Source organism: Dromaius novaehollandiae, chromosome 7 (genome assembly GCF_036370855.1).
Source record: "Dromaius novaehollandiae isolate bDroNov1 chromosome 7, bDroNov1.hap1, whole genome shotgun sequence".
NCBI classification, from domain to species: domain Eukaryota; kingdom Metazoa; phylum Chordata; class Aves; order Casuariiformes; family Dromaiidae; genus Dromaius; species Dromaius novaehollandiae.
This window is the reverse complement of record NC_088104.1, coordinates 835,473-850,792: the sequence shown is the minus strand read 5'-3', so window position 1 is coordinate 850,792 and position 15,320 is coordinate 835,473. Positions and strand designations below refer to the sequence as shown.

At 37.9% G+C, this 15,320-nt stretch overlaps 1 protein-coding gene across 7 annotated transcripts in view; it reads right to left on the bottom strand.

Moving 5' to 3' along the window:
* CCDC148 (coiled-coil domain containing 148) overlaps positions 1 to 15,320 on the bottom strand; it is an 80,308-nt gene that overhangs the window by 33,126 nt on the left and 31,862 nt on the right. For all 7 annotated transcript variants that reach the window (XM_064514518.1, XM_064514517.1, XM_064514522.1 and 4 more), the window contains 2 exons: positions 8,932 to 9,070; positions 7,128 to 7,334 (listed from right to left, as the gene is read on the bottom strand). In XM_064514518.1, the coding sequence (XP_064370588.1) occupies positions 7,128 to 7,334; positions 8,932 to 9,070 (346 nt within the window). The remainder of the gene's footprint in view (positions 1 to 7,127; positions 7,335 to 8,931; positions 9,071 to 15,320) is intronic.

The following is a 15,320-nucleotide window of genomic DNA, read 5'->3' as shown; positions in this document are numbered from 1 at the left end:
TCAACCATGAAACTTTTCCTTCAAGTTTTCAGAAGGGCTGCAGCCTCGTAACAGGCTGGTGCCCATAGGAATTCTGTTTACAAAGAAAAGTGCGTTTTAGAGCTAACCATTTCCAGTGAGTTCTGAAAAAGAGAATTAAGCAAAACATAGTTAAGAGGTGATTAAAAAAAGGTATAAAAAGTCATGGACTAAAAGAATTCCAGGCTTGCAACAAGAGGTCTTCAGTAAGGATATTCTTCTCAGTTCAGTTCCTACTGGACACATTGCCCAGTCAACGAAGATGATTTAGTGAATTTGGTAAAGTTTTTATTTCCCAACACAAGAGAAGGTCATTACTTTTTATCTGGCCAAAGAGTGAAGTGAAACGGAGATCACTAGAAGATTAACATGGAAAACTCGTAAAAAGGTGACTTTCATTACTAGCAATGCAGCCTCTTCACTTGCAGCACAGCTCAGTCATGAATACTTCAGACAGAAGCAGTGCTGCTGATGGATGTCTCTGCCTGAGTGCCTCCCCCCACTCTAAGGGGGGAAAAAGGAAATATTTGCAAGAAAGGAAGGAAAGAAATTAAGAGGAAAATATAAAATTAAAGACCTAGCCTCCTGCAGAAGAGCAAGGATTTACACAGATTATTTCTACTAAGGTTAATGGAAGTTAAGCATATAAATTCCTCCTGTGCTAATGAGATAATAAACCAGTTAGCCTCAAATATTTTACAAATGGAACAGGACAGTAGCACTCCTACAAAACTACAAAAAAAAAAGATATGAAGTCATTAATTATATAGAAATGTCTACTCAATGACTACTCAAAAGTAATGCATTTCTAAAAAAAAAAAAAAAAAAAAAAAAAAAAGTAGTGTTTTCAGACTTACTTGCATTCGCCACAATTTCTTCTTCTTACAGACCCTCCATCCTCCACTCAGACTGTTCAAACTTCCCGGTAGGAAGTAGGCGAAAGGAAACGAATACATGTTGTGGAACATTTGTATCTCCAGAGCAGAAATGCGAAAGATTCTCCCCGAAAGAAACGCGGGAGCCTCCGCAGCATCTGCCCAGCGACTCTGACGCTCACAGGAGGTAACGGTTGGAGATGCTCTATAGATGGCTTGGCCATGCACAGAAAGTATGAAATTTAATGGGTATTGGACATTCAAACAGCAGCTGGAATCCTGTTCAGACTCTACAAGGTTCAATAGGACAAACCAGGCAAATAGTGCAATCTAACAGTACTCTACTTGTGGCTGTGATTAATGAGATTTATGCAAAGTCTTGCATTAAAACATTTGGTAATGAAGTAATTAAGAAATAATATGTTTGGTTTTTCTAATTACAGTCAGAATGAGGTTATATTCTGAGATTAACACTGAAAGTTCACATTCCTACTAGATTTTGTCCAGTACTTCTGAGCAGTTTGTTTGTCCACAAGAAATAATGAAGGAAAGCAAGGCCGCTGTCATTAGAATTAATTGTTCCATAAAAATCCATCTGAAAATCAGAAAATAGTTGAAAATAGCTGCTTTGGTCGTTAATAGAACTGCAGAAATTTTTTTCAGCTATAAAAATGTTTAAATCTGAAAGAGAGATATGGGTGGGGGGGGAACATTTGAGCGTAACCCTCTTTAAAACCCAGGCAGTAACAAACTGCATTACCTCTGAGTTAACAAACTGTCCCAAGGGCCAGGACTGGCAGCTGCAACCCTGGCGATCCAACACAGCATCAGTCTCAGGGCCCTGGAGCTAATACTGCCTTGCAAAATGATCAAATTATAGCCAAAGCATTAGATTTGATAGCTATCTAGACTTTTTTAATATTGTTGCAATATTTCAATTTTTGATATTCTATGGCTATCATATCATTCAAGATAGTGATTTGGCTATATGCTGAATAAAGAGGTACAGCTTTTCTCTAAGCTTACTGATACATTATTCAGTTTAAACCTTTCTTCTTATTATACAGGAAGGGAGAAGAAGAAAGGTAATCTGCAACATGCTTCTTAAAATCTGTAATATCCCAGTTAATTCCACCTAACTGCTCTCCTTTGGAAATCCATTTCTGTTAGTTTCTGCCAGGATAAGGCACGCAGGAGTGGCTCTCCAAAAATAAACAATCTGTTGCAAGATAATATAGCCCTGAAGTGGGGATTAATGCTGGAGAGGAAAAAGAGAAAGCAAAGATTTAGCAGAAGGAAAGGAGATTGATGCTAAGGAAGAAAGAGCCCACTCAATGCATCACATAAAGGAAATTCAACTGCCCTTTTATCTGGTTTTGCGGGTCTTCCCTTGACTGACCTTTTTAATGTCTTACATATGAAGGTGAAAAGAACTGGATTACAAATACTTTAAAATACGTTCAATAGAAAAATAAAGTTCTGAACACATGCAGACCCCTTGGTTGCATTTATAACTGCAGAACAGCCAGCACTTCGTCCTTCACGCACGGACTGTCAAGCGGCACCCCAGTAATCCTCCTAAAAGACCACTCTCACTTCATTTGTTTCTTGTTACTAAGCTGCCTTCTGACACAGAGCAACAATTTGCTTCTCTTTATGTTGTTTAGAAAGAGGAATTTTACTAAAACGCAGCACGCCAAACAGGAACGAGCCTCCGTCACCCGCCTGGGTGTCACCCCGCCATGGCTCTGCTCCGCTTGTTTTCCAGAGCGGAGTGGGTGGTTAGAGACATGTATGCGGAACACTTGCTCTTTACGGATATATTATATATTCTCACTAGCATTATCCACTTCACGCTTTATTTCATTCAGATAACTGCCATATGGTCCTCATGATTTACTTCACCTGAGTTTCTTGAGTTGTTTCGTGATTCCTCCTTAGAGGCTCTGACTTCTGCTGAGGACACGCATTGATCTCCTGTGAGATGCAACGTGCAGGAAGAATTTTAAAAACCTTTCCCCAAGTAAAAACTGCTATAAACTGAGCTTAGCTTTTCTGATGCTGTGCTCTAATTGTATCACCTGTTGGCAATCACAAGGCCTAGAGCCTCACAGATGGCAGAGTTGCTCTTAATACATTTAAAACAGCATTAAATAACGTATTATTTAGTCTGCCTGTTATTCCTTTATCCCTTTTATTTCTAATTTGTTTGTTGCTTTTTACAGTAGAAAGCTTACTCTGATTATGTTGCTTTAGCCATATTTCCACTTTAAATATGCTTGGTTTCTTATACATAATAAATTTCTGCACTCACACATTTCCACTAACTTTTACTTACTAGGACCTTTTTTCAGAGACGTATGACTCTTGCATAGTTTTCTTAAGAGAGCAAGCGTGTCTGTGTGAATGACTACAGAACTGGCATTGCAGAGCTCCTTGTTTTACTCCTTGCTGCACTAGAAGCTCACCAGGCATCCGTGACCAAATCACTTAGCACTTTGTTTTCCTATTTGCCACATTTACAAAATGCAGATTAGCATTTCTATGTCTCATTTTCTCCATTTGCAAGATTCAGATTTTACCCTGAAGGGGTAAAACACTTTGTGATCATAAGATAAAAGATGTACAGAAGTATTCCCTGGGTATAAAGAATCAGACTGAAGGGATATGGGTCTAGTCCCAGCTTTTACACTGCTTTTACCAGCTCTTAAGGTGAAAATGAAAATATTAGAATCCTTTGTAAAAACGGTATCAAGTTGACAGATGAAAAGAGCTATTTACAAGTTAGGTGGCATTAGTGATTATTACTTACTATAACAAAAAAAATACCTTACATAGCCTGTCACATATTAAAATCACATTTCTTTCTCTCTTGTGTTGCTAAATCTGTAGTACAATTAGGAAGGAAGGTTTTCACATCCAGAGAAAGAAAAACCTTTCTGAAAACCCCCTACAAACTCCAAGCAGCCTAGAAATTTCCAATACGATTTCCCTTTCCAATAGAATATGTTAAATAGGCTAAACGGTTTAGTGACTGAGAAGTTGGACGAGGTGTCATCTTCAGAGCCTAGACTACTCCCAGTCTTCTTCACTGACAGCTGCTTAAACAAGCCGTTACAATTTTCATGTATTTCCAAATATTCTGTCTGAAGAATAGATCTAATTTAGATTTATTGCATTTCAATAGATCTTTGCATTTCTAGAACTGTTTCCAAATGCAGATCTTACAGCAAGCGTGTCGTAGCTTCATTTTACAGATGCTGTAAATAGGCAGATAAGTGCTATGACTTTCTCTGAGACGGGCTGGTGTAATGAAAGAGATTTACATCTCCTACACTCAGAACACATGCTCTTCACAAGCATACCTACAATTTACTGCACAACCAAGCCATTATCGTAGTTATGTTTCCCCTTGAGGAAGTCATACGAATAAGATTGCCTTAAAATAAGCTTACTGAAATGCAAAGAATTAAGTCAACCAATGGCAAAAAAGAAAAAGTGGGAGCACAACCCTATTTTCTGGTTTCCAGCTCTATACTCATTTCATTACTGAGACAGGTTCACTTTTTACCTCATCTATAGATCCTCATAATATTTGAGGATGGGTTTTTAATCAGTTTAAAATTAATTCAATAGACCAAGAGTTACTTCTGTAGCTGTTAGCTGCTGACAGCTACTTACAACAGCATGCCATTCTCTTGAAGCACGCTTCAGAAGAACTACAGCTGTGTAAAGTACGAGTTTTCAAATACATTTACCTGCCAAATCCAAACAAAAAATGTGGATACATTCAGAACCATTCCTGCTGAAAAACAGCTAGTTCCTTGCTGAATTTCAGCTTTCATCCTCTAGCCCTTTCAGCTGTAGAGCTGTTCAAGGTAAGGTCACAATGATTTCCTTCTTTAATGAAAAAGATATTTCTTCTTCATTCCTCTTTACTGGGGAAACAGGTGAATTGTTTTTGATCAGACTTTCAACATTTTAACAAAGTCACCTTTGACTGAAGGCAACCCTTGAAAAGTGTAGCCCTAACATGTTTAAGTTATGAAAAGTTCCAAGTTCCTGGAAACAGGAGGTCAGAATCTGAACTTTCACACAGCGTTCAGTGCATCAGCAAGAACCTTAAGCAACATGAAAGCCAACATAACAGCTCCAACACCTTCTTGTTACTTTATGTGGGGGGGAAAGAGAAAAAAGACTAGCTCCTGAAGTTCACAATCCTGGAATAAACAGCCCTTCCAGCTCTGCTAGTGCAGGCAGGAGACACACAGCAATTCCGAAAAAGGGAGACGTGAAACTGGGGAAAAACAACTCTACAGAATCCTTCCTGACATCACTTGGCTCCAGGGAAGGCTGCTGCAGGAGTCAGTCTGTAGTTTCTGGATCCCTGGAAAGGAAGCAAGTGCTGGAAAACCTCTCTGGAGCACTCCCCACTTAGCCAAGCCCAGACAGTCTCCAACTCCGAAGTGTTTAGGTTCAAACCTTCCAATACAGGAGACAGCAGCTTTATGTATTATCACTACGGTCCAAAACTAGCCTCATTATAAAAAATACTAATCAGAGAATAGATTTACTCTAGTATTTTACCCTCGATGCAGCACTCCAGAAAGGATAAAAATCCAAAGGACTAGAAATCCCAAATAAATGTTGTGAGGTATAAGTGCACAAAACTCTGGCAGGCTAAACATTGCATTCAAGGCCCTGCTACATAGAGATAAATTTTATGCTACCAGAGTGATGTTACAAAGATAGGAAATTTTCCAGATGTGGCTAGGCACAGGAACCCCTTCGCTGACACACCGGCAGTACACGCAGCATCATTTTATACGTCTGTGGCCCATGAAAGGTGCAGAAAGGAGAGTACTCGAGGTGGTACCCTGCAGGTCCTTAGAAACTCACTCCAGGTGATGTACGTCAGAACAACTACAGAGTGCTTCATTCAAAGCCAGATCTCAGTCCAGGGCTAACCCATCAAGAGAAGGGTACCTGACTTCATAATAAAACTCACTGAGCTTCTGCAGCAAGGAAGAGGAGGAGCTGAGACATTAAGTGCATCAGGTTAAAGATCTAGACAAGGATGTTCTGTGCAGAAAGCCACATTCTTATTTCGTTCACGATTCTGTAATCCAAAGTAATTACTTTGAAGAGTATAGCCCAAAGTGGGAGTCTGCTCTGGTGCTATCTTTTAATAATATCCATCTGTACAAAACCAAAACCAACTGTCTTATATTTCACTGAAAGGCAAGTGTTTAACAAAAATAATATTAGTAAAGTGAGAATAATACTCTACATATGCTTTCATATGTTAATTTCTGTGCAAGTGGAAAATCACAGAGAACAGTTCAAACAAATTTTTCATGCTCAGAAGAATGATTTTCCCCTTTTCCGCCCATGTTAACGCAGTAAAGCACCTTTCAGAATATTCGTGAAACTTCCATAACAAAGCCAAACAAGTCACAGGATCAAATCAGGTCTTCGCAAGCATACATTCTTAAAAATAAACAAAAAGAGAAACTGGTGATAGTGATGCTGAACGGAACAGGCTTCTCTAGCTGCCTCGCTTGAGCATTCTTATATTGAAAACATTTATGAAGTAAACCTCACATGATAGAGGTATCAATCCCATTTTGCTGAGGAGGAAACCAAAGCACAAAAACATTAAGTGATTTGCCAAGGTTAAACAAGAACTCAAAGGATCTGGTGCCAGACCTCTAATCCCGGTAGCTGGGTTTCACTCTCTCATACTGTAAAGCACAGAACAATTCTTGTGCTTCCAATACTGAAATCCCAGTTCAAACTCTTAGATGATGCTCAAAATCCATCAAAACAAAGGGGATCACAGTTTTACAGAGATTATACGCACAGTATGACACTCATATTAAGGCCTAAAGTGTAGTATGGAACCAAAGTCTTCATCAAAAAAAGACTAGCTGAGCTGAAGAGATGGTAAAACAAGTATGAGACAGGGATGCCTGTTGGTGATGGAAGTGAACATCCTCAGACCCATTGGCAGGTCAGGCTTCACAAAACACTCTAAACTGCCAACATATTGTAATTGATTTTATTATAACTGCCCAAAACAATTAAATTAGGCTAGTAAAAACAGGATTCTGACAACTGCCTTCAGTTAGCTTTTCTTTTCCTAAACACTAAATAAAGTTTTTTGCTTACATTCATTTTGAATTTGCCAGTAAAGAACAGATTTGTATGTGGTGAATTTATAACTGAACCTACCTTTGCTTTCAGATCAGCACAGAGCTCCCGTTGCTTTCGTCTGGTATCAGCCAACGCTACTTCCATCTCACGAGCAGCAGAGGCTTCAGCAACAGCTGTCACTGCCTTCAGTAAAAAGGCTTTCCTAGCTTGAGCCCAATTTAATATCAGAAGTTTGCGTTGATTCCTAGTGAAACGGTAATGATCCCAAGCTTTCTCATGAACAATCTAAAAAAGTAAAACATTTCAGAAAAGTTTAAAAATGATGCATTAATAAAATAAAATAATTCTAGATATTTTTGCAAACCTTAAACATCACTGTTTTAATTATAGTTACGACAACGTTCCTACGGAACCCCCAAGTGAGAGCTCAGAAATATTCTGCCAGGTGTTAAGTACACGGCAGCCTCCCAACACTGAAAAGCGGTGGGGGCACCCCAGCCTTTTCCTGCTCTCTGCCCGCATCACACAGTATTTCGGTGTCCCGAGATCCCCACGTTCTTTTCTGAACTACAGTTCTGGAATATGAATAACAGAATGAAATGCAATGGTCCCTTCTTACCCTAAATTATATAAATATTAATATGCAAGTTAGACACTTCTAGTACATTTTTGGAGATACTGAGCACTTTTTGCAAGATGAGGTTCTTCATAGCTAATTATGATCTTTACAGAAACAGAGCTCCATTTAGAAGAGTTGTATAAATAAAGCACGGATGAGAATTAGCTTTATTTTTTCTTAATTTCTTTACTTTTTTCTTTCCTCTTCTAAAAATAGATCTCTCTGGTGATCTGCTACTAGATCAAGCACTCGGCTCTCGTCCAATGATACTCTCTTCTTCAGAGGGAAGGAGAAATAAAAACATCAAAGTTTAGTTATGCTAATATAATGTAAAGGTTTTAAGAATATATCCTTAGTAGTGTTTCAACATTTCTGTATTTGTCACGCTAATACATATACTAAGATATATCAGTTCAAAGCAGAATTATGATCCAAAATTTAGGATTATTAAATTTTAACAAAGCTTCCAAGAATTATGAAGGCCAATTAATAATGGCTGTATTTTAAAAATACACATACGTTATGTAAAGCACATGATTATTTAGCTCAGTTCTCACATGCAGATGTTCTGAAATCCACCAGAACTTTACTTTTGGTGAAACTATGCATAATCATCACTATCAGTCCTTTGCCCTATGCACTGCTCTAACAGAAGGAAGTCGTGGTCTAAAATACACAGAGAGAGAAAAAGACTGATTTTCTCTGCAGTATCCTGAAGTGATCTGGCCTTGAACTGGGCTTCTCTATTAACTGCTTTGTGCGTTTTCACTATGGAGTGTAAAAGGAATCGGCAGTCAATTTGAAAGGCATTATGCAAATAAAAATAACTTCTTGATAGAAGGAGATAACTCTCCATCCTTCCTCATGTACATGTGCCATAGACCAATTAAAATAACTAGCCCTAGACAGTGCAAAAATATTGTACTTCCTCATAAAAATAATAACCAGAGAAGCAGAAGAGCGTGACATAACTATAAACCCTTACAGCAAAGGCAGTACTAGCAAAGTCATTTAGTGAATCCGGCTGTAAGGATAGATGGAACTATAAAATTTCCACCGTGCTTATTTTGAAGAAGTAATAGATTTTCAAGATGATGCATTTTAAAGACAGAGACATCCAATCTTCCTTGCACAAAATAAAATTTCTTTTAGAATTCAGAAATTTTACTATAAAAAACTTTGATAATTCTTTAATACAAATGCTCACTATATACTATATAGAAGAATTTATGTAATTGATCTAGTATTTAAAAGACCACTGACCAGATCATGCCTAGATTTGTGAGGAAGATATCTCTGCAACGCATCAAGGTACAAAGTCCTCCTTCTCTGAAGGTCACTTGGATACTGATTGAGAACACTCTGATAAACCCACTGGTCGTCATCTTTCCAGTTCATGTTCCTACAGAAATTCAAAACAATCAGCCCCAATATAATTTAAAATGGAGGTTGTAGCCTTAAAAAAAAAAAACAAAAAAACAAAAAAACAAAAAAAAACACCCTAACCTTTACATGGGCTTGATGACACCAGCCTGACCCTGCAAACTTAATGCTGGATCAGAGCTGAGAAATTTACTGTAATGAAACAAGGAAAACACTTACATCGCTTTTCTAATGTGTTTTAAGTTAACTGCTCCTTTTCTACCCTGACTTTTTATTAGGAAATAATGTCGTTTTACTCAGGTAAGTTACATTAATGAATAGCCATGCTGCATAGAAAATACAAGAAAAAAAGAAAGAGATCAGAACCTATATCTGAGCATCAGTAAAACAATCTCATATCAGCATGTGGCTAAACAGGTTAGTTTAAAAATAAACTTCTGAGAGCCAAAATAGTACCACCAAAGCATAAGATTTACAACTCTTAAAATAGGAGGTGTAATAATCAGTATATATTCATTTCTGAACATTAGAATAGCAAGACGAAAGCAGGGTAACACAGGATTGGAGGTTAGATTTTATCCTCAGTCTGAACCTTGCCTTGTAGGGATTAATGCCAAGTTTTTATTGTCAGCATTAATGTAAGAGAAGCAATACTGAGTCAGAACAAAAGGTCTACTGAGCCCAGTGACCTGTTTTCAAAAGCAGCTAAAAGCCTTGAGAAAATTAAAAGAAGACAATCATATGAACCTAAACCCCCCCACCACCACCTTCCTGCAGCCTCCACCTGTTCACAACTCCTGGACCTCCTCAGCCGCTAGTGGTGTCTTGGTATTTAATAGCCTTGTGCTCAGTAAGACGTTAGGACCACTTTATCCTTGTGTAGGTAGAAATATCACATATTTAAAAAAAGAGGACCAAATTACTTTTATGTGAGATGCTTATATGTAATTAATATTAAACTAGATTCTGTGATACAGTCTAGCATTATTATTTCTAAAGAGCAAACAATGAATATAAGTATTTAAAAAATAATAATTCAGTTTAAAATACCTTCTCTTCAAAAAATTTTGGACAGTAGAAACACAATATGTAATCAACATTGTACAATATTCTGGAACACTGAAAGAGGGAGAAAAAAATATCCCTAGACCTGTTAGTTGCAAGAAACTGAAAGCTTCACCTACAGACATATCTCAAGAATGCAAAGACACAATATTCCATTTCAACAACCGGTTTTCCAAGTAAAGTACTGTCAGACAAGGGTGCCCACTCTCCTGATAACATGTTTGTCACCTTTTTTTCTACTGGCCTGTTCTGCTGTTACAAGTTAGCATGAAGCTGGACTGAGGTCCACTTTTCTTGGTTTATCTTCACCTAAGGTATTCATTTTACAATTTTTTTTTAAGCAGACTAATGGCCTTTAGTTTTACTTCTGTGGTCTTAGAAATAATCAGGTGGGAGAAAAGAGGGATTTAACCTTCTCCCAACCTTTGCAGATACAGTTAGTGATCAGCCAAAGGTTCCCCCCGCCAAAACACTTAATCCTCTTTCATGATAAGAAAATGATTCTTTAGGTTATTATAACAAAAATGTTCAGCACAGAATCATTATTCCACGATGAGTGTGGTAGCAACGTAATAACCAAATTAAGTGGAAATATTAAAACTCGTATTCCTTAGTGGGTTGTGAATACCTTGTTTCTTGTACTCCTTGTGTACTTTTTCTGTATTTTGTTTTTCTTTGAGTAAATATTTAAAGCTTGTCTTGGCTTTATGCAGACAGCAGCAGCACAGTGAAGATGGCCAGGTAAGAAGTCACATCCTACTTCCTTCCATAAACTAACAACATTATTAAAGCCATTAATGCTATAAACATCTCACAGAGAGAGCTCTGCAGTAGTAATGTTTGCATTGTATACAGAGATTCCATTAAGGAAAGGGGTTTTATGGGGAAAATATAAAGCACAAACTCTTTGCTGGCCCTCTGTTGAGCAACAGAGTAAAATGGAAGTGATGCATAGAAAATTAACTAAAAAACCCAGAAAGTCTAAACAAGTAGCAGTATCAAATCAGAATACAAATAGGATACACTGATACATATGCCTTCGGTTTTTCTCACAAGAAGAAGGTTTGCAATCAGCACAGCTTTAGAATAAGTCGCAAGATGTAGCCAGTAAGAAAGAATTCAACAGCAGCCTGATTTCTTGCATGAAGGATGCCATCCGAGTGGAACAAGCTAACTCATACTTGGTGCCCTCACAGGAGCTGGCGGGGTAGATATGGTGACATAAACCCATGCCCTACCTGGCTGCCCGCTGACTTCCCTGCGTGTGCAAGACTTCGGATCCTTCCTCGGGGAGGATGTGTTACAGCACGGCAGCAGCAGTTCATCAGGAGAAGCTCCGCACCACTTGTGCGGAGACGGACTTGGGACTCTGAATACTAAAGTAACAACCCTGACTTGGAGACCGATTAATATGCTGTTATTAATAAAATAGTGGATGGTGCTAGCTGTTACTCAACAATCTTATGGGAGATAGTTTATAAGAAGAGAAAGAAAGGTGGGTGGAAAGTAGGAATAATATGAAACTGTGTGGCATATCTGAAAAAACATTTCCATTTCTAGGACCCAGCTGTTTGCTATTAAATCCCAGCCATCATGAAAAGAAATGGAAGTGGTTTCCAAATGGGGGAGAGAAAAGATCTAGCTCCTGTAAAAAGTTTATTTGCAGCTACTGACAACTACCAAGCAAATGGAGACAACATAAAATGTGAAATTACATTAGCAAAAGCAGACATTCTCAGGCAATGAAAGTGTTTCTTTATAGGCAATTGCTTAAATTTCTTAGGAGAGACTATGAATATAGATGTCTGAGCTGAGGCTTTTTTTCATATGCTAAAAATAAAAAAGGAATAATGCCCAAGGGAGTAAAATGGGGCTAAGGAATCCTTCAAAGAGGGAGTGGTTGCAGCATAGCAGCTTTCAAACTGTAGATCTTGAACAGCAGACTCAGTTCTCCGAAGCCAGGAGCTCCTGAGCCTTGTCACACAGTGGCATTGGGAAGGTGTGCTATGCCTGCAATATTTACTGCCACTAAGAGCAGAAATTAGTGCTCTGAAGTCATCCCTTTTCTCTAGAGGGAGCTTTTCTATGAAATCAGTTCATTTATTAACTTCAGAATGTATGTGTCACAATTTGATAATTTGATATTCTGAAGAATAACTTTAATGAATAAATTAAATCTTTTGAGTACATTTTATTTAAATGTTATTCTTTCTTATGATTCAAGTCTCCCTCACTGCAGTGCTCTTACTGATGCTAAACTGAGTGCTAAACTTTTTTTTTTCCTTATGATAACACCTAGTATTCTTGTTATCTTTCCACTCAAAATTTTTTGAAAGGAGAAACATAAAACTCTACCAGTATCTACTCCGGGGGATTACCAGCCATCCCAAGGAAGTGCTTACTAGTTTGTGTGTTGGATTCTGAACTACCTCTTAAAATATCCAAAGGAAACCAGTAATCCTCTTCTATGAGTCCTGATACACTTCAGTTCTGTGCAGTCTGAAAAAGTATTTTAGTGACAGTGATGAGATTTTTTACAAAAAAGAATCACAGCTCTTGAAACTGTCTGCCCCAGAGATTTCTGAATATACAGGTTTGTGGCCAGACATGAATCTCCTGTCTACATGAGAAGTAAGGTCTTTTCTTGAGGGATTCCGTTTCCCTTGAAATGAAACAGCACAGGAGTTTTAATATGGCCAAGGCAGTATAGCATTAAGGCACAGTCATTCAGATTCTCATTTCATCCTGACTGGCCAATAAAACACACTGGAAGACAAGAATCCAGACAGGAAAGAACACAACTGCGGAAAAAAACGGAGTACCTGATTCTGTGCATGAGATTTGTGCATGGCCTTTCCAGCTGTGCAGTACAAAGAACTGCACAGATACCTTTTATGAATGAACTTACCTTGAGTATTAATGTACAGCTGTGAGATTTCATGTTATTATTCACACAGGTATCTCAGTCAGGAAATACATCACCAGCTCATAACACGAGACAAAGGAAAAGCACAGATTCTGCAGACAGATGATCTCTCCTGCTTACCAAACACAAGGGCAGATCTGCCAGTTTCTGCATCTCTCTGCTTGAGCTGCCACACATCTCTCAAGATCCCTTTGATTTGTATACCGTTCTAATGGCTACCTAAGCATGAACTGCTACACTACTCAGGAACACGATGGAGAAATTAGGGGTTGTGGAAGACACTCTGGGCTCTGGGGAGCTCTAAGCTAAAGCTGTAAGTAGTTTATGGTAAGCAGTCAGCATGGACACACTGAGTGCCAATGCCGTGGTTTGTCAGCCGCGCCAAGACCTGTCAGCTGTCCGTAGACAACCAGCCAAAGAAAGCGTGTTCCAGCCCAGCGTGTTCGTAACCATCGCCTGCATGAGGAACTTCAGAATATCCTACCTGATTATATGCAAGGTGTCACTTTGCTTAAACTTTTACAAAGGTCCAGAAAAGATCTCATCTAAAAAGAGACTTTGAAAAGCGCCAAACACACTCTATCTTAATATTTAAGCCAATATCATGCTTCTTCAGTGCCAGGATACTGACAAACTTTTACAAGGCTGGACACATGACCCATACTACTTGCTCTTCTTGTACCTATCACCCTGCTACTACAAAAGTCTACAATCTTAATTTGGTTTCAGAACTGAAACATGGCAATTGTCTTCTATTCAACAGCCCTGAGACAGCTGGTTCCTTTGAAACAGATTTACCCAGAGCTAATCCCTGGCTTGACGCCAGATTCTAAAGAATATAAACAACTCACAGGGGAAGCTACCTTCTCCCCCCTGTAATCCCCAGACACCCCTTGTAATGGCTGGGGCAATGTAAACCTGAGGCACCGCTGTCGTGTTGAATCTGCAGACAGCCTGCAACGATACCAAGTGAGATGTTAACTCCCCTCTTAATGGGCCTGAAGAGAGGAACTAGATTTACTTCACTTCGTCCTAATATCCCATTCGCTTGAAAGGATGTTGCAGAAGATAGTGCTGATTATGTAATACTCAATTTATCTTTCAGTTATTTAAATCATTCAGAAATCCTTAGAAATTACGGCAAAAATAAAATAGTGCTTAGAGAGTCACCACCTATAACATCAATTCCAGCTCTGCAATTTGTGGAATAATTTAGGATTTAGGTATTTCCTAAAAACAAAAATGTACGTTTCAGTAGGAGAAAAGGAGTAAATTCAGATTGATAATACATTATAACCCTATCTAATGCTTGAAAATTATTATTCAATTTCTAAATGCAATAAACAGGATTTCTAAATGCAATAAACAAGCATACATTGTAATAGGACTGAAAAATACACAGAATAGATCAGACCAAAATATTACGTTATCCTGTTTTTCCATCTTTGGAAATTTTATGCATATTTTCCAAATTTTCTGTTCAGACAATCAATGAATTGTGTAACACCACATGACTAACATTAAAGTTTCTTTACTATACTTCCGTGCATACAACAAGAGAGAAATACTGACACAGAAATAATCCCCACATATTTAGGAAAAAAGTAATTAAATTATATAGTCATATTGTTCTACTGGGCAAGTTCTCAAATTACAAGAACAAGAGTAAAAATGTATTGTAAAGCAAAGTTTGTTAGAGTCAGGTAAATAGCAATGAAGATAAATGCAAATGTTTCATTAAGGCTCTATTAATAAAGTACAGTGAGTACACACTGAGGTGAATAAAATCCATGCCACAACTTTTGACAGTATTATCTGTGTTAGTTGGATCAATTAGCTTAATGTATTATAGAATATTTAAATCTTTTTTCAAACTCAAAATATTTTTCTGCATATTACACAATATAAACATAAGAATGAAAAAAGAAGCGCTGTGTATTTTATAAATGCCAGATCTTGGAAGCAAGCAATTCTATGAGAATCTTGCTTTTTATTGAAAATATGTTTTTAACACTATTGTTGTGGATAAAATCATGAAAACATAAATGAGGAAAACATTAAAGACTTGGAAACCAGAAGGCAAACAAAAGAGAGCCTAAGATTTATCTTTAAATACAGTGCTTAAGACAATTGCTGATGGTTCATTTATGATTTCAGTCATTCCTGGCTAACAATACTGGAACACCCTGATCCAAATCCACTGCCGCTTCTATCAGCTTTTCTTCCAGCTACATTCCTTTCTCTTCCCCATGTAGATACAATAATTTAATTCCTTCAA